At 38.5% G+C, this 20,554-nt stretch overlaps 1 protein-coding gene and 1 pseudogene across 9 annotated transcripts in view; one reads left to right on the plus strand and one right to left on the minus strand.

Moving 5' to 3' along the window:
* LOC110310532 (nonsense-mediated mRNA decay factor SMG5 pseudogene) overlaps positions 1 to 20,554 on the minus strand; it is a 132,261-nt pseudogene that overhangs the window by 84,489 nt on the left and 27,218 nt on the right. The window lies entirely within an intron of this gene.
* Sybu (syntabulin) overlaps positions 13,932 to 20,554 on the plus strand; it is a 123,035-nt gene continuing 116,412 nt past the window's right edge. Inside the window, exon 1 of one of the 2 annotated variants that reach the window (XM_085831789.1) lies at positions 13,932 to 14,391. In XM_085831789.1, coding sequence (XP_085687915.1) covers positions 14,074 to 14,391 — 318 coding nt within the window. In that variant the 5' untranslated portion in view covers positions 13,932 to 14,073. The remainder of the gene's footprint in view (positions 14,392 to 20,554) is intronic. The other variant, XM_021183568.3, reaches the window with a different exon arrangement.

Below are 20,554 nucleotides of genomic sequence, written 5' to 3' on the forward strand. Positions count from 1 at the left end.
TGTCACTGTTGTGTGAGTCACCAGCTTGGCTACTCATTAGTCAGAGATTAAAGTGTCTCATCTATATAAGGGACTATCCCAGATACTGTAAGACACAAAGACCAAAATACCTAAACACTAAGTAGCCACACAGCTGTGGCCACAACACCAGTTCATTCTCTGTTGTGTAGCAAGCATGGTAGCTTACCACACTATCATACTCTTACATCAAGAGAAGAAGGATCCTCATATCATGCTTATTCTCCTCTTAGCACATTATTATATAAAGGAAAATATAATGACATGTGTGGAGGGGAAAAATACATTTCTGTTCCTAATTCTGAACATGACAGGGAAGATTGTGAAGGAAGTATAACAACCTAATTCCCAGTGATGTCCTTGGCTACTTCAAGAATTAGATAAATTGACAAGTGAAAAAAGATAAACATGCCAATTCTAAACCAAATTGTATTTTGATTTCATTATTTCATATACTAATACCTAATAGGAACTATGTGATTATCTAAAATTATTCCTAAAGCTCAAGAAATTTTAACTTTTAAAATAAGGTATCAGTCTGAGAAACTCTGGAAGAATCTATACAATAACTATGAAGGTTAAATTATGTGTTTCTGAAAAAAAAAGTTATACTTCCATTTATTAAAATATTGGTTTTATAAATGTATTATTTTCCTTTGAGCTAATGCCTTCTAATATATGTGACCATTTACATTAGTGGTTCAGCCTTTAATATAAGTGACATTTTCAAAAGCTTATGAATATATTTTGTAAGACTACTTCCTCTATAGCCCACAGGATTTTTGCTGATAACAAATGCAGTAATTTTTGTTTGACATTTAGGTTTTTCTTTCGAGTCGTCCTATGGTGACCTTGCATTGATTTTTCCAGGCTGGTCCTATTCTTACCATATATGAATCTTCTACTGTCCACTTCAGAGGAACACTCTTCCGGCTCCTGAGGGAAACACACACACTGAGCTTTACAATTTGCAAGATGGCTCAGTGGGTAAGAGCACTTACTGCTCTTCTGAAGGTCCCGAGTTCAAATCCCAGCAACCACATGGTGCCTCACAATGACCTGTAATGAGATCAGACATCCTCTTCTGGTGTCTCTGAGGACAGCTACTGTGTATTTATTTCAAATAATAAATCTTTGGGCCTGAGTGAGCAAAGTTGATGGGGGCCTTTGACCAGAGCAAGCAGGCTGAGTGAGGTTGACCGTCAAGCTGGTGGTGAAATCAAAGAAGTGTAAAGGCAGGATTCTTTAATACTTGTCCCCTCCTCCCCACAGACTGCCAGCTCTCAGGATCTGGAACATCTCAGAAGCAGCTGCAGCCTGTGCTCACTTGCCACTGTCTGCACTCTCATAAAATCTGAGTTCCAGGGCACAGGGACCCATGAGCACACATTCTTTCAGATGGTAAACTCACAGTCACAGACACTTGATCCAAGCTTATCTATGGATCCATGTCTTGCATGAGTCTTCTTCAGTTGATAGAGTCTGGGAAGAAGACATAGTGTGGTCCACCAATGAACTTCAAATGGTAATGCAAAGACTACATGCCATTGTTTCAGCTTGCTGCCTGGGGTGGTTTGAATAAGAATACCCCCCTTCCCCAATAGGCTCATACATTTGAATGCTTAGTCCCAAAGGAGTTATACTATTTGAAAGTAGGATTAGGAGGTGTGGCCTTATTGGAAGACGTATTCCAATGTTGGAGATAGTGTGTCACTAGGGTTGAGCTTTGAGCTTTCAAAAGCCCAAGCCAGGTCCAGTGTCCCCACTCCACATTCTCCTCTCTTCCATACCCCTAGCCTGGGAACCAAGATAATGGGATGAAGCTATCAGCTAAGGTTCGAGTGACATGCGCACTGCCGTGCTTCCTGACATGATAAAGGAATAGGCCTCTGAAACTGTAAGTGAGCCCCACACCCAACTAAATACTTTCTTTCATTTGTGTCTCTTCACAGCAATAGAATAGTGACCAAGACATTGACTCACAAAAATGATGGAAAAATTAGAATGATGGTAGAGAAGGGAGGGGAAAGATGGAGGGAGGGAGGGAGGGAGGGAGGGAGGACGGGAGGGAGAGGGAGAGGGAGAGGGAGAGAGAGAGAGAGAGAGAGAGAACTGGAATGGCAGCTGGAAGACAATTTTAAGAGTTATTTTATATTGTCACAAGGAAAATTCACTTTATCTTTTAGGCAATAATGAAACTGTAAGAACCCTCAATTGGGACTGGGGTAATTAGATGATTAGACTGTATTAACTCTGTTCATAAAATTATATGTTGATAGTTACAATACATTGTGTGTTTTGATATATGAGTATTGGGATATTGATGTGTCCTACTTGAGTATAAAAATGATTTAGATTTAAATTCCTATTGGGCAATGATCTATCACTATGAGTTGGCAATTTGACCTCTTTCTAATTAAATGGCATTTATTCTCTGTATGCAGAGTATACAGCTGGCATTGACTCGAAGGTTAATTAAGTAAGAATCTAAATGTAAAGAACTTACCATTTGGTACACAGATAGCAATGGCTAGTATTATTTTTAGTGCGATTCATTGTTGTTATAATACACAATATTTTAGATAATCACTGGATTAACAGTGCTCAATTGCAGCCCAAGCTTTATTTCAAGAAGCATCAATTTTTTTTAAATACATATACTAAGATACCATCTAAATATTCTAATTCAGTGTCTCTGCAGCAAGTCTCTGTATTTACTTCAGGTTCCAGGATAACTTGGACACATAGTCACAATCAAGAGTACTTTATTAAATGCTACTGTTAGATTCATTCAGATAAACCTTGCTTAAAAATCAGCTGAACTGGATTTGGTCATTTCTTCACTTCAGTTTTTACCATCCTAAGGGAGTAGGAATAGTGTCCTTGTGTAAAAGAAATGATTATACAAGGCCTGGCTCACAATCAAAGAGAATAATATGCAAAGCAAATTCGGATGAAGGGAAACCAGATGAAGAGATCAAAAGTAACTATATTACATAGCTCACATTTCAACCACACAAAGGAGTCAAAGGTCATGATGTTGCCATCAGTTAAAGACCAAGACACAAGGAAAAAAATATATCAGTGACTATGTGGGCGATCAGAGCAAACAGCTGGTGGATGAGAAGGAAGGCAGAGATGAACTGGAGGCTCCCAGAGCTGGAAGGCAAGGCAGGTGGTCAAAAGCTGAGGCAGGGCAGCAGGAGCCAGGTGATCTGTAAGTAAGATGAGCAGAACAGGTACCAGGTACCAGCATAAGGGAGAGCTTGATTCCAAGGCAATCTTCAGTCCCTGACAGGAAGCTTCTTACAGACTTCCCGCGGTAGCAGGAACCAGTCTAGGCCTGTAGGTGGAAGCAAGAAAATGCATGAAAATGGAGAAGGCAAGGCTAATGTAATGAGAGCAGGAATAGTATAAGATCTCTGTCAAAATGTAGGCACCCACACCAAGACTCAAAGTCACAATGAAATCCTAGTTATTACTGAAACAAGCAAGAAATTATGACACATGCCTAAAGTATGTTACCATAATGTACACTTTAGAAGAAACGTGGAATCGTAATTCCACAAATTCATCTGCTCATTCTGATGAAATGGAAATGACTGAATTCTTTTGATAGTCAAGCCCCAGGCAGAGTCCTTAATGACAACCATATTTTCTAGTAGAGGCAACAAGGATAAGATTCATCCCAATATGATGCAGGACTCTTAAGATATAGTTGATACTAGGTTACCAGGGAGACTCTCTCTGAAAGTAAAACATTCAATAGCTCACCATAGATAACAAGGACATAATATGATCCACTTTGGATAAATAGCATGCATAAAGACACAATGGTGGGGTCAGAATAGAATGTTTGTGGAGAAACCATTAAGTAGTGCTTCCATATGTGTTGCATAGTAGATAAGAATGGAAAGTTCAGACTATAGACAAAAAGAACATACATGGCAGGCCTTGATAAAATTCACAGTAATAAAGAAAAAGAAGGGACATGAAGTCAGATAGAAAAGTGGCAGGAAGGAGCCTGGAGTGAGTAAGCAGGAGAAGGGGGTGATTATGATCAAAATCCAGTGTATACAATATATTAAATTGTCAAGGAATAAATAAATTTCTACAATGAGAAGTAAAGAATTAAATATATATGGATTCTAAATAGCACATATAAATTCAAACATACACATAGCATGCAAAGTGGAGTGACATTTGTGGTTAAAAACAAACTGGTTTAAGCACTTAACAGCATAAAATATAGACAATGAGTTTCTGAGTAGAGCCTATTTCTGAGTGAAATCTATTTCACAGGCAATAGGCCCAAGATTGACAAATGGAATTACATTAAATTATAAAGCTTAAGAGCAGTAAAAGACAGAAAGCATCAACAGAATAAAAAGAATGAGAGAAATATTTGTCTGCTATATTTCAGGCAGGAGGTTAACATTTACACTTTACAAAGAACAGCAAAAATGAAACACCAAACAAAACTTCCAATCAATAAAAGGGCCATTTTCAGAACAGATAGTTCTCAAAAGACAAACTACAAATAGCAAGTAAGCACTTTCAAAGGTGTCTAACAATGCTAACCATGAAACAAATGCAAATTAAAACTATTTTAAGATTTTATCACATCCCCGCCAAAATGGCCACCACCAAGAAAATAGCAGCAAAGGATGTTGAGGATACAGGAAGCAAAGAACTCACCCATAATCACTGTGGGTGGATGTGTAAACTTTGCAGCCATGGTGCAACTCAAAGTGGAGGGTTCTCTAAAATCTAATAACAGAACTACCGAATGATAGAGCATTATCACTCCTGGGCATACACCCCAAGGGCACTATGTCCTACCACAGAGATACTTGTATAAGCATGTTTGTTGCTATTCTTTCAAAGTAGCAAGGAAATAAAATCAGTCTAGATGCCTACCAAAGAAAAAGTTAATGAAACTGTGGTACATAAATACAATGGAATTTATTTAACCATAAAGAAAAAAGAAATTTTGATGAAAGTAAATACAACTGGAAAATATTGTATTGATTAATGTAACCAGGGCCCAGAAAGACAATTATTGTATTTTCCCATTGTATTAATTAATATAGCCAGAGCCCAGAAAGATAAATATCGTATTTTCCCGCATATATATGGACCATAGCCCCATACTGTTAAATGTGTATATCCAGGTGAATACAGACATGGGCAAGGGCTGGGAATGTATAAAGGGACCCAAGTGACTGATGACAAATGAAGCTTCAACGAAGGAAGAGGAGATGGCAACCTAATAAGGCAAAAGGAGGACACTGGGGTAAAAGAACACAATGAGAAAAGAAAGGCTAGGAAATAAAGGGGAGCTGGGGAGGGATTAAGCAAAATGAAATACACATGGAAACCCATTACTTTGTAAGCTAATTTAAAAATAAGAATACTCAAGGAAGTTAGTCGCCACATGCTGCTTGATGCTTATTCTAGTGAACAAGTCTAGTCTTGGTTAACCCCTCCTATGATGAGTCTAGTCTTGGCTAACCCCTCCCATTATTGCATTTGTTAAATTTTAGTGGAGGCAGTCTGTCCTGGGAAAAAGATTTCTACTTAGTCTTAGTGTGTTATTTGCTAATCTGAAATAAGTATTTTTGGTAGTGCATGAATGAGTTCTAGTTACAATTTCTCTTATCTAAAAATAAACCAAGTCTCTTAAATGTAAATAATAATAATAATAAGTTGGTTTAGACCAGTGTTGAAAATACAAGGGAGTCCTTTTCTGTCATTACTTACACCACAGCCTGCTCTGAGTCCAATTCGTCACCATCACATCTGCTACCTTCATCACCTCTGTCTCACCCCACCTGAGGACCAGCACCACTCCCAGCATGTTTGAAATCTCCACCATCACTTCTTTACTTCCTCCACCAATGTTGACACCACCATTACATGTAGTGGAGGAATTGGAGTCAGTCCAAGGCAAAATGACAACCTAAGGTATAGTGATCGTCAGGATGAATGTGATGGCTCTGGTGGCAATAGCAACAATGAAAGGACTCGTTTTAAATATAGGACACGTGATCAGGTTTACCTACTAAGGAGAGAGATAAGAAAGATAAAAAAGGATAACTCTATGGGTCCTAGATTATAATGGACAAGAATATTAGAATATCAGTAGAAGAATAAACAGGCATACTGCTTTCTACAACTATAATTTCCATACCATGCCTATCTGCAGTTCCCTACATGTATTGTGTAGTTCTGTGCTTGCCTCTGTGCTTTTATTTAGCAATACACTCCCAGTCAACAGGACCTTCTCTCTCTCTAATCCCAAACGTATGACCTCTCACTTTTCTGTAAAACAGGCCTCAGAATCTGCTTCTTCCTGGAAACCTTTTCTAGCCCCTTCTTCTTCTAAGAGAACCATGATATTCTCTGGTTCTAGAATCACTGCCCGTGACCCATCCCAGCACTTTTTCTATAGTCTATTTTAGTTATTTCATCTTCAAAAATAGCCAGAGTTCCCAGACTGCATAATGCTTTCACTTATGCACTCAAAAATAATAATAAAAAACAACTAAAATATCACTACTACTACTAACATTTTTTTAAACTACCAAAGCTAGGTTTATAATCCTAGTTTGAATACAACCAAGTAAGAAGATTATGAGTTCCAGATTAATCTGAGCCACACAGGGAAACTATGTCTCAAAATCAACAAAACCAAAAATATTTTATTGAACATTTTCATGTCAACAAAGGTTTAACCTACTGTTATGTTTGGTAAATGGAAATGTTTCGAACACAGGCACATGTAATTGCTTTCATATTACCTATTGCATCTATCACATTTCAATCAAAACCTTAGCATCTGTGGCAGAAACTGATTGGCCCACAGGTCCTAAAATGTCTGTTTATCCCACCTCTTTACAGAAAAGATTTGCAAATCCCAACTTTACCCAACAGATGCAGAAATGGTGATTCAATCCTACCCAACAGGGCTCTGCTTCAGTAGGATATAGTAATAGTTAAAGCACACAAATTCTCAAGGTGAGATTTTTAAACCCTGTGAGAGCAGGTAGAAGTACTTGATGAAAACTTTGAGACTTTAGGGGTTTCTGGATGTCGCACCCATCACTCTCTAGGATATTTATGGTTGTTCTACATATGAGCCATCTTGTTGAGAAGGCAGAATTCATCTAGTACATGAAAGACTTGAGGGAAATTCTGATGCATATGTTTGGGCCACCATTCCAAAGCACTAGAGAGATCTCCGTCTGTAGGATCTAAATTAAGATTCCACCTAGTTAGAATGGCCAGTTTATTGTAAAGTTAATATGTCCAAATAGCGCAGGCTATTATCCAGTTCTAAGATATACGATTCCAAGTTGGAACTCTCTATAATAAAGTAGCAACTCTGAGACTGGGGATTGACCAGAGAGGCTAGCTTTTAGCATTGCCTACAACTGGGAAGTCTATATAATACACATTTCTCTTTGAAGTCTTTTCAGAATTTATTGTCAATTTTAATAACAAAGCCAGGCCTAAAAATATGATGTTAATAACTCCCTTGGTTTTTCTTTTATCTCATATACATAGATACATACATATCGACACACATAGCAACACATGGGGACACACAACCTGAAAACAAATACATGTGCCCATATAAATACATAGCCTACATATGCATATGTCTTTGATAAATATGTAATTAAATCTAATGCATGTATGCTTACAAATTTGTCATTATTGAAGATGGCCAGTAGGATCTCCTAAAGTGTTGATTCAGTTCGTCAGAGGGACTGCCCATGAACTCAGTCAAGGAAGCAAGAACATGAGGCCATCTTTGAGCTCATAAAGAATAGCATTAATAGTTTCTTGCTTCTCTGGCAGTATCTTATTTGGATAGAGGGGATGGAGTTAATATATTTGCTATTCTGCCCTCATAAGCTCCTTATGCTGACAGATTTTTAAGTATACTCAAAATCCCATAGGTAATGGGGTAGTGATTGGCTCTCCCAAGAACTGAAGCACACATCTGCAAATGAAAAATGAGTTTTCTCCAAGGGAGTCTCACTGGAGAAACAAACCACTCTGAAGGGTAGGCTCCTTGCCCAGCAATAGATGAACAACACAAAATGAACTCCATCATGAGGTTCTTTGTCTCATAACGCTGAGCCAGGGCATTTTTCTTTTCTCACCTTGCAGGTCCTCTGTGTTTCATATCATGGCTTTTAGTTTTTGTGTTTTTAAGAAATTCCTGTGTGTAAATATATGTGTCTCTGCATCTATATGTGTCTCTTGTACCTTTTCCTGTTTGTTTTGGTAGTCTGATTTTTTTTCTTTTAGCTTATTGTATTTTATTATTATTGCTTAGGTGCTGGTTTGTTTTCCAAGGAGAAAAAAAAAGGGTATGAATTCAGAAGCTAGGGGATACAGGGAGGAACTTGGAGAGGGAGGGAAAATCATGAGAATATATTGTATCAAAAAATCTATTTTCTATAATAAAAATCCATTATTCTATGTCTAGATTTTATATTTAAAAAAAAACTATTTTTCTATAATAAAAACAACTAAGATAGATAGAAAAGTTCTTGATGCAGACGAACTGGATGGAAAACAGAAGAGTAATATCTTAAATCTGCAAAGCCCTGAAGTGATTTCAGTCTTCATGGGTTTCATCTTCCCGACATCCATAACTCCCTTTAAGTCTCAGCTACTCTACCCTGGTCATGTATAATTTTCCAGAAATTACCACTCTTCTAGCTTCAGGAACAGGTACCTTCCCAGGAATTTCAGGCAGTCCTCTGCTCTTAGATAACATATCACATTTTAAGACACATTGAGGGAATGAGTTTTCATTAAGTATCTATTGTTTTCAAGAGAAAAATAACAAGAGTATATTAGGATTGTCTGAATAACATGATATAATTGGAAAAACATAATGCAAGGATTTACTGCATTAAAGTGTCAGATAGATAATGTGACACAAACAGCCATTACTTTCTGTCCCAGGCACTGTGCAAAGTAGCAGAGACAGACACAAATAAGAAGAAATGCCTAGTGGTAAGAACTCCCAAATATTTTTTTAAGTTTCTCAATTCTTATTCTCTCTAGAAATTGCACATCTAAATTGTTCCAAGAGAAGTGTGTTAAATTTCTAAATATGCTATCAGGCAGTGGGCCACTGGAGAGGCTGAGGCAGGTGGATCTCTGTCAGTTCAAGGACAGGATGACAACCAGGACTACACACAGAGAAACCCAGTCTCAAGGAACTTAAAAAAAATTGGATATTTTATTTATCTAGATTTCAAATGTTATCCCCTCTGGAATCCCCTATCTCCTCCTCCCTCTCCCTGCTTATGTGAGGGTACTACACACACACACACACACACACACACACCGCCTCCCATCCTGGCAATTTTAAACGTTAAATTTGCATACTTTGAAGCCATGGCACTAGCTGAGCCTTGTTTACCACAGTTTACTTTGAGAATCTCAAGACACAGGTCCTTGCCTGGGTCTCACTCATTTTTTGGCGTCTGTATCACCTGTAGTGGCTTTTACATCTACGCCTCCATAATAGTCACGATGAAAAAGGTTCTAGTTGTCTAGCAACATGCAGCCCTTTCTGAACAACTTTTATAACTCTGGCTAACCTGCACTTGAGCATGACTCAGCATTGCAGCATCACCATGGCCATCACCCTCATCTCTTGTGTCTACAATGCAGAAACTTGCCACTGTGCTGTTTTCTCCCTCATCGGTCACCTCAGTACATTATTAGCTTGCCACACCCCACATAAAATTATTAAAGACATTAATTCCAACTTGAAGAGTCTGTTTCTCCTTTACATGAACCTCCTGCACTGTCTGCACACATCTTTTTGCCCAAAACGTCCTAGGATGGCCAAATATGATAACAGGAAACTGTTACAATTACACAGCAGAATCAACAGTCAATAACACAGTTCTCAAGTATTGATTCCCAATCTGGCTCAGTCTCCTCTGAGCTCCAGATTCAAGCTCTAAATTCCTTTGTCTGGCTTGATTATTATTTGAAATGTTGTATAAACAAAGAAAACCTAGTCATTTCTCCTAACCCTATCCCAACCATAGCTACAATCCTGTCTCATCTAAGGAAGCTGTCTACTTAATTGTTCAGTCATTCAAGCCAAATAGTCTGGCATTCTTGACTCTTTCTCATGCAAACCACTGGTAACTCCTGTCAACCTGACATCTAGCCAGTCTGAAATATTCTCATGCCTTATCCCTGTTAGCCTTGGAGCTCCTAACTACATCTCCAATTCTAAGAACTTTAAGATAATTACTGGCTAAGATGACTGTTTGCTCTTTCCATTAGGGTTTCAGATTTTAGAAGTCAGGAATCATAATTGTTTTGTGCTTTGCTGCATTTCTGGCAATGAGCTGCCATATAATAGCTACTCAACAAACACTGACTCTGCCACTTTCCATGGAACAACCTTTCTGACAGATTTTTTGATATTATAATTTAATTACAATATATCTCTCTTCCTTACTCTTCCTCCAAACCCTCCCAAATATCTCTTTCCAGTCTTTCTTCAAATCTGTGGCCACCTTTTTCATTGGAGGAACCACCTTTTTTGTTATAAAAATTTCAACAGTATTCTTAGGTGTGGGAACATCACTGAAGACTATTTATGGATATTTGCTTCTTCACATACAAAATGAGACAAATTAAATAGTGTATAAATTCCCAATTCATGCAAAAAATCTATAACTGCGAGTACATGTGGATCTGACTAAAACTATAGAACATTCCTTTTCTACTCATTCCACTCTTTGAGGTCCCCTTGGCTTCCCTTTACTGTTATGTCTGATGATATGCATGCTGTGTAGTTCACTTTTGTTTCTGTTGCCTCCTTTGGCATTGACTCGAAACTGCCAGGACATCATATCATTTCTACCTCATGGGTGAAGGTCTACAGACTCCGAAGTTATGAGATTGTTTTCAAATTCTTACATATATCTCATTTCAGTTAACAAATCTACTATGTATAACGCACATTACCTAGTACTTGAAGTTTTTATAATCATGATGTGCACCAGAAACTGTTCAAAATGTTATTTAACTCATACTAATTGCTACATATGTGGCGCTAACCCAATACACCTTTACGAGAGTAAGTGCTGTGATGGCTAACTTTCAGGGTGAATTTGAATGGACTTAGAACCATCTAGGAAACAGACACGTGCCCATGTCCCTGAGGGAGTTTCCAGAGACATTTAACTAAGGGGAACTCACCCTGAATATGAACAGCACCTTTTCATGGGCTGGGATTCAAAGACAAATAAAAAGGAGAAAGCAATCTGATAACAATTGCTCATGTCTCTGCTTGCTAGCTGCAGTCACAGTGTCACCAGCCACCTCATGTGCCTACCAATGTGTACTCTCTGTTATGCTGGTATCTTCTCAAAATGTGGGCCAGAATATATCTTCTCTCCTCCGAGCTTTCTTCTTGGGTATTTTATCATAGCAATGAGTCCTGAATAAACCCACAAGACCAAAACTACCCCCTTTTCACTACAAGAGCACTGACTACCTATCCTACTTGTATATTAGCTTGAATAAATGATTACCTCCAGAAAGCTGCAAGAAAGGAGTAGAGAATAATTTTAAAGGTGTAACTACCTGTTAGCATCCCCATACAGACAGGGGGAATTCCACATATTTCCACTTCTAGGTAGAATGCTACAGGAATTCAATGGCTGCTGAGAGAAAATCAGTTTTCCCCACAGATGACCTCCCACATAGATTCTCCAATCTCAGACCTAGACATATATATGCATAAAAAAAAACAAATTGACTTAGTAGGGTATATGTATATATATACATATATATATGTGTGTACATATATACATGTGTGTATATGTGCATATATGTACACATACATATATATCAACAATAACATCATCATCATCATAATGAGATCATGAATTTGGGAGAGAGAGAAAGGACAGGAGAGGTCAGCTACTGTACTCATATATGAAATGCTCAAAACTTAAAGTTAAATAAAGATTTAGCTTCGGGGGCTAGAGAGATGGCTCAGCGATTCAGAGCACTGATTGCTCTTCAAGAGGTTCTGAGTTGGATTCCCAGCAATCACATGGTGACTCAGAACCATCTGTATTGAGATCTGATGCCCTCTTCTGGTGTGTGTGAAGACAGCTACAGTGTACTTATATATAATAAATAAATCTTTAAAAAAATGATTTAGCTTCAAGTCAGGCAACAGGTATGTTATATCCTCAATTTCAAAAGACCTTTTAATATCTATGTACTATGCTGCCAAGGAATGATAAACGAAACTCCTGTTGGGAAGCAATCCATCCTGGTTCTACAGTGTGATCAGTCCTGTGCCCACTTTGCTGAAAAGCATTCCGTCCACAATTTCCCTTCTCATCCTTCCATATTTAATCTAGATGGTCTGGTCTGGAGCTACTCATGAGCACATGCACACCTTCCCACTCCTTGCCCCTGCCACTTGCATTCAAACTCTCACACCCAATGTACCACACTCAGTGTTCTTAATGCCCAGTGTACCTGTTTCAGTCTTCTGTATAAGAATATAGTGATGTTCCCTTCCAAACAGGTAGAACCTATGTTGTAAGGGCCAAACTGGTTCATTTGAAACTAATCATCTGAATTTCTATTGTACTTTTCTTCTAGCTCCACAGTGATCTTTGAAGGACTCACATGGAGTTCAAAGGACACAAGCTCTGACACAGATGCTCTGGAAGCCTGGGATGTAGAAAGAGGAAACCAAATCCCAAGGGCACAGTACAAAGAGAACCTAAACCAAGCTAATGAAGAATATACAGGAAAACCAGCAATATTAACCAAAAGCCACACTGGGAGTTTGCACCTATCTGTTAAAATTTGAAGGTTAAATTCAAAGGTCGGTACCTGGACAGAAGTGGAGGGGGTGGGGCAAAGTGCATCTATTAATGTCAAGATGTAAAGGGAAAGAGAGATGGAGGCAGGACAGGGCAAGGAAGTGGGAGGGGGTTACTTAAAACTATCTGTGAGCAAAACAATAGGGAAAATGGTGTTATCCAGAGAGTTGGGGAGATGAGATAGAACAAGAACAGCCTTTCTTGCAGAATATGTCCTGCAGGGACACAAACACAGAGTACATGTAAAATCAGAAAGAAATTCACTTGCAAGTATTTAGCCAACTATGCCCTTGCACCCCTTAGCTTATGGGAGGAGGAGCAATCACACTCATTCTGAATAGTTCTAGAGGACCTGAATTTTCTGATGAACTACCTGGAACTGCATTTTTGATGAAAGCAAACATCCTCCTACTGGTTTCTTCAGAATCTTACCTTTCCAGAAGAGCAGATAGAGAAGTTAATGCTTAGTTTTGTAGTTGTGCTAACAAATTAAAACACGATTTCTCTCCAGCCTCTTGAGGCTTTTCAGCTTCTTCTAAAACCAGCACAAATACTCTCTCCATTTCACTAGCTGTTCAAGAATTTGTTATTGTTGTCAATCCTATTATCTTCTAATAGCTAGAAAGTAAATGGCCGTGTATGTCTTCAGATCAGAAATCAGAACAGTTAGATAACTTGTTTGGAGGAGGTGGGAAAGGTAATTGGTGAACTTGGGAAAAGGGCTTACAGATGCATAAATGTTTTTCCCTAGTTGGGAATGTTGTCTCCTTTTGTGAACCCAAGCAGCCTTTGATGACGGAATTTTTCCAAAGTCAGGATGTTTCAAAGGCCCCCTTAGGTTCCTGCTGCGGTTTCCTGGGTTTTAGATCTCCTGCTCAGAGATCAGAATACCCCTGCCTCAGGCCCACAACCGCCCCCAGGGCTTCCGAGTAGCCCTGCAATACAGACAAACCATCTCCCGCCCTAGATGGGGCTCCCCCAACTGGCGGGAAACGGAGGCACTGCAGTGCGACATCCTGCCGGGAGCTGAATCTGAAGCCCGAGCTTGTGAGCCACACAGGCCCTGGTGACAGCGGTCTGACCTTGGGTTTGTGAGCCCCAGAGCAGGACCCTAGGGGTATCGGTCCTCTGGTCGCTAGCGTCTATGCGCCCCCACCTACCCGTACAGAGTCTCCGGCCTCCGGCGACTGTCCCCACGTGTTCTGAAGCTCCAGGTGCCACCGCGCTGGCTCCAGAAGCCAAGAGGCCGAGGGAACCGGAGCGCGCTGGCGGCTGCCGGACCACGTGTGCTAACCGGGCTGGTGGCGCGAGCGGAGCGGGCCGGGGCTGGCTCCTCCAGCCCCAGCGCAAACCCGTTGCCACGCGCTGTGTCGCCGGCCGGCGGTCCAGTCCAGCACAAGTCTCTAGGGCATTTGGGGACACTGTCTGGACAGCGCAATGGACACGGTCTGCAAAGGAAACGGTAAGATGCACGCTTTGGTGTCAATGTCTGAGAGCACCGCAACCAATGCCTTGGGTTCAGTGAAGGCAGAGTGGACTGCTGACTCCAGAACTTTCCCTTCCATTGAAGAAGGCACCCAGGGGACTCTGGACAAACTCAAGGAGGTCATGGGAAATTGGGCACAGAGGGACACCAAGGCGAAAGTGTCCCTGTCTGATTGGTTATTGAAAGGATATAACTGGACTCTGCAACAATCAGGTTGGCTAGACCAGCATCTAGACCAGGTTGGCAATCAGTGTTGCATGTCCCTTGCTTAGTGTTTCTCAGAAGCCAGGCTTGGAAATGGCGCCTTTAGAAAGCGAGGTGTCTCCAAAAGGCCTCTGGGGGATGGATGGTTCTCAAGTCTGCAGTCTTCATGTTTGTGTTTCCTAGGCGATTTTTCATAAAGATTATCCGAGGTGAAAAGATTAATCTGGATTTCATTACTATGTGATTGAAGAGGTTGAACATCTCATAATGGGTGGTGTCAACAGCTTACAGTATATAGTGGGAGTGAGCTGTAGAACCAACCAAACGAAGGAATATGGAAACTTAAATTGGTGTGAGGGGAGACACCTACGCCTTCAAATGGGGGAACACCTTTTTCCCTGATGTTTTTATCTTCTCCAGTGCAGTGGAACCAAGTGAGAGACTTTTCTGCTGATTCTCGGGGTCCTTTCTAGGTGTCTTGCTTCATGATCACAAAGCATGGCAATTCAACTCCTGAATGTCTTTTTCCAGAAAAGAGCCAAACTTGAACCCACCACAGTTCAGAATCTGCATTTTAGTCTCTGCTGTAGCAATGCCAGCTCGGTGTTTCATGAGGTATATTTGGGAGATGGTGTCTTTTCTATCCTCAAAGGAAACCCTTGGAGCAAAAGAAACCAAGCAGGCTTTCTGTGCCAAAATTTCTCCATGTAGCATTTGAGGGAATAGTCCATTTGTTACTTTGAAAGCAGCATATTACTATAATGCATATTTCAGTTGCACTGTTTAAGTGAAAATCCATGGAAAGCACACTGTTCAATCTATTTTAAGTTATATTTCATTAACTTAATGTGGGCTTTATAGCCACACTACTTACTCCTATGTTTCAACTGGTCTTGCAAACAGCCTGGTTGTAACTAGAGGAGTTCTGTTCTAGCAATAGAAAAAAGTCAGGATCTTTCTACTAAAATTAGCTAAGAATTCTCACAATCACAGTATATCTCCTGCACCCAGTAAGAAATTCTCAGTAATAATCTCGTGTGAATCTTTCCAGATGCCTTGCTGAAGTACACACTTCCCACATGTCCCAAGATGACAGTCTATGGACCAGCTTCATTTCCCAAATGTGTTTACTTCACTTAAAAATCTTTAAAAATCAAAGAGAATTTGCTCTGAGAAATCCAAATTTCTAGCTTCATCAGGCCTGGCAAATCCTAGTGAGGGCACAGACTTTTCTAAAGAGGGTGTCCACTGTTTTTCTGTTGATGGTACACTACCGGCTCATGTATAATGACTGCCTTTAAAAAGTGTCTAAGCTTTGTGACTTGTGCTCTAAACCACCTTCCAAATATGCTAGTCCCATTCCATCTATAGATATATGAGTAAAAATAAAGTGAGTTACTTATGGCTCAGACATTCCATTAAACAAAAGCTGATCTCTAAGCACCAATGTTTTCTTCACTAAGTGTTCAGAATGCACTGCTTAAATTGTCAGATGAAATATTAAATGTTTAGAATATTTAAATACCACAGATAAATATTTAAATTAAAATGTAAATAAGATTAAATATGTAAAATAATTGAATATTACAATTATAAACAAATGTAAGTCTCTACAGTTTTAGAGGCTCTTCCTTCTATAGTATTTGAAACAGAAAAATTAGATGTTTCCTTTCTACATCTGATTTTGTGAGGGTGCAGGGGGTGTCTTTTCTCTTCTCCAGGGTTCTGTAGATGTTCACAGTAGTGCCATGATTCTGTTCTATTGGTAAAAGTTGCCACTATAAAGCCTGACCACACTATTTGGCTGTCAAATGAACCAAGTGCTTTCATGTAGCACCCAATCTAAGGGTTACTTCCCATTTGTAAGCACTGTTCTGCAGTTTTTACTCTTGAAATTATTTTTGTTTCCTTCAAATATAATTAAAACGAACAGGTTTTTTTTGTTTGTTTCTTAATATTTCTGCAAGATGTAGTCAGAATTCATTTCTAATCTTCTTGACACTCTTAAATTAAGTGTCATTGTATCACATGTTTCTGAAATTAAAATTCCAGATTTTTTTGACTATTCACAGTTATATTAGTAGTTATAACTTTCATTATCATAATGTTGAGCTAAAATATTTAACCAGCTAAACATTGTTATTTGAGTGAAATAGATAATGTAAAATAATAACATCTTGAATGGTCCTCTATACTGAAACAGGGAAAGAAAAAACAATAATAAGTAATCTATTTCTCAAAAAATATAAATATATAAAATATAAATTCAATATCAAAAGAGAACATTCTATCTTATTTCCCTAAGAAAATGATGAACCTTTGATGACCCAGCCAAAGACAATTTCTTGAGTTAAAACCATAAAAATCATGTTAGGTTCAATCTACTAACAGTGCATTTTCTTTCCCTGGGGCAGAGTGACATAATTCTGTAGTGTGAATGAAGAGTCGGATAGAGGGTAACATTAACCAGTCATCTCCCTACTTTCTTGGTTAGACTTGTGCCCAGGGAAACCCAATTTGTAATTTCATCAATTTCACACCATTAATACACATTAAACTAACTTTAAAAGATACAGAATAATGGTCTGAGTGAGTAGGTGCTATTAAATCTAATGACACTTTAATGTATTTATTAAAATGATGCATGCCTTTGAAAGGACCATTATGTTTCCATAAGATAGCAAGGGGTAGACTTGTAAACTTTATATCATCTAGATGAACATCCTTCCATATTCATTTGGTTCTTGGCATGATAAAAAGAAAGGTGACTACTCTAAGGTTATTTCTTTTTTGTAATTATTTCTATAATATATTTTGAGATTACAATATAATTACATCATTTATCTTTCCCCTTCCTCTCCCCCCCCAAGCAATCCTGTGTGCCCCTTCTTGTTGTCTTTCAAATTCATGGCCTCAATTCTCACTAGTTGTTACATACATATATGTATATACATATATACTCTTAAATACATAAATACAACCTGCTCAGTCTGTATAATTTTACTTGTATGTATGTTTCAAGACTGATTATTCATTATTGGATAATAAAATAGTGTGATCTTCCGTGGGAAGAGCTTTCTGTTTTCCTTAGTTGCTTATAGTTCTTCATGTTAGTTTGAATACTAGCATGCTTATTGATGTTGTCCTATTCAGCTCAAGACTGGGCAGTCATGTTGATGAGACTTTACATGTGTAGCTTCTAACATTCCTAAGAGGCAAACTCACACCAAACTCTGATTCTCTGACTCAAATAATCTTTCCACCCCCTCCTCTGCAATGGTACTTGAAATTCTCTCATCTGGGAAAACAATGCTCCTTCAAAAAGCCAAAGACCACTAACAAAAACCACATTACCAGTCATGAGAAGCTCTCTTTTGAATTGTTGGTAAGGTTTGTTCAAGAAAGCTTTAAAAACATTGTAAGCTATTGTTAATTCCCTTGGTTTCCTCACCCTTTTGGGGCAGGGAATATAAGTTTCTATTGATGAAGACACCATGTACTTCAGATATAGAACCCAGAGGCCCTTGAGCTAAAACTGAACTTCATGCCCCTACCTGAGGAATAGTTTTCATGGTGCCAGAGAGCATCAGGTAAGTTTCCAAAGTGGAGAATCAACCAACTGTTCTGCACAACTATGATGCTTATGAACCACAGCAACCACATCATGGTATGATAACCTGAAAAAAGTGCACAGTAGTGACACACGTATCCTGGAAGTAACCAACAGCTCTCTAATTGGATTCAGCACTCACTCAACAAGAAGAAAACCACTCCTTGTCCTGGAAAACCTAGCAAGGCTAATAAAGTCCTGGATCTTTATGGAGTACCCACAAATGCCACTTTACTAAACCAACACAATCATTAACTATATTCTAAACATTTGTTCTTATATCCACAAATAACTGTAGTATCCAACTAACATTAAAAAGATTACTTTTTGCAATAAACACAGACTATTAGAGAAGGCCATAACCAATCAAAATGCAGAGTTGTGGAATCCAGCCCAAACTGATATATCTACAAAATAGCTCACACCTAGGACTATTTCTGTTCTTATTACTGAAAATATTTTGATTGCACAATATATTCTTATCATGGCTTCTTCCCACTGCTCATCCCAAATCATCCCTACCTCCTCCCCTATCCAAGTCCTTTGTGTTTAATGGGTTTTGTTTTGTGTTTGTGTGGGGTTTATGTGTGTATGTGCTTTTATTGTTGTTGTTTATCTGTTTGTCACTCTGGTTTCTTTCTTTGTTTTTATTTGGCTATTTGTTTTCTAAGTTTATTTCTTACATCTAACCCAAGGAAATGGTTCTTAGTAGCTCTTGTATTGTCTTGAGTGATCTATCCATGGTGCTGAATTACTTTCTTTGATTGAGACGCCTCCCACCCTGACTACAAAAGTAAACAATGAAGAAGGGAAGACTGATGTTTCTCTTGCTCAACAATTTAAAAATAATAATAATATAAGGCTGGAAAATGGTGCTGTGTACCTTTAATTCCAGCACTCAGGAGGCAGAGGCAGGCTGAACTCTGAGTTTGAAGACAACCTAGTCTACAGAGTGTGTTTCAGTACCACCAGACCTACACACACACACACACACACACACACACACACACCTGTCTAGAGTAAAACAAGAGCTATAATTGAAATTTAGAAATTCACATATTGTACAATTTTGTACTTAGCATAGAAGATATGAAAACATTATTGATTCGTGTATTTGAGGAATTTGAAGGGGGAACAGAAAGCATTCGTTTGTAGCCTAATGTTCCAACTAGGCATTTCCACCTTCTCACTCTTACTATTCCTTTATTTACAAAACTGCAATGTGATAGTCATAGTCTCTGACTTGTGCTCATTTACCAGAAACTTCAGTTTATGTTTTGAGAGGCCAATACTTTGAGCATTCTTCATGTAATTTCAGGCAAGGCAAAGTCATACCGTTTCTAATAGTGAACCATAATTTGCAATCCTCTTTATATACTTACATAATACCTATGATCAGTTTCAGATTAATTTGGTGAGAAATATAGCCCTGAAGATTACAAATGATTTTAACACATGGTGCTTGCCACAGGAAGCCAAAAGTTAATAACGATTGCACATATATTGAAAATAAAATGATACCATAAACCAATACATATCATTAAAACAACATCAGGGAGGAACTGAGTCAGTTTGGTATTTTCACTATCTTATTATTGCTATTTCCTAACTCAGTTATTAACACATAGTAAGTACGACCTATTACTTGTATGAATTAAAATCTGAATGTAAGAATACATACGGAAGTAAAAGAGATGCTAACACTGATCACATGGCACAAGCTCACAGGTATCAATTAGCAAGTTAGACACTTGGTATCAGTTATTCCCAATGCATTAAAATATTTAGAGCAAAGTAAGTGTGTCTGCTTTAGTGTATATTAAATGATACATATGTGGTGTGCTTTCTCTATACTATTCCTTTAATATTTACATAATTAATTGTCTTTTTTTATTCAAATATGGGAAGTTAAGTGACTTGCTTAAAACCAAGCAACTAAATAAGAATTAAATGTTTTTATATGCCTAATTTTGAGTTTTTAAAAAACTTTAACATTTAAGTGCCTTCTTAATTTTCATATGACCATCTAAATTAAAGCTCTTCAAAAATCTATTTCTTGAAATCACCATGCCTGACATTAAACTGTACTACAGAGCAATTGTGATAAAAATGCATGGTAGTGGTACAGTGACCGACAGGTAGATCAATGAAATAGAGTTGAAGACCCAGAAATGAATCCACACACCTATGGTAACTTGATCTTTGACAAGGGAATTAAAACCATCCAGTAGAAAAAAAGACAGCATTTTCAACAAATAGTGCTGGCCCACCTGGCTGTTATCATGTAGAAGAATGCTAATTGATCCATTCTTATCTCCTTGTACA

The sequence above is a fragment of the Mus caroli genome, unplaced genomic scaffold (assembly GCF_978045245.1).
Source record: "Mus caroli unplaced genomic scaffold, Mus_caroli_1 scaffold_16, whole genome shotgun sequence".
Classification (NCBI taxonomy): domain Eukaryota; kingdom Metazoa; phylum Chordata; class Mammalia; order Rodentia; family Muridae; genus Mus; species Mus caroli.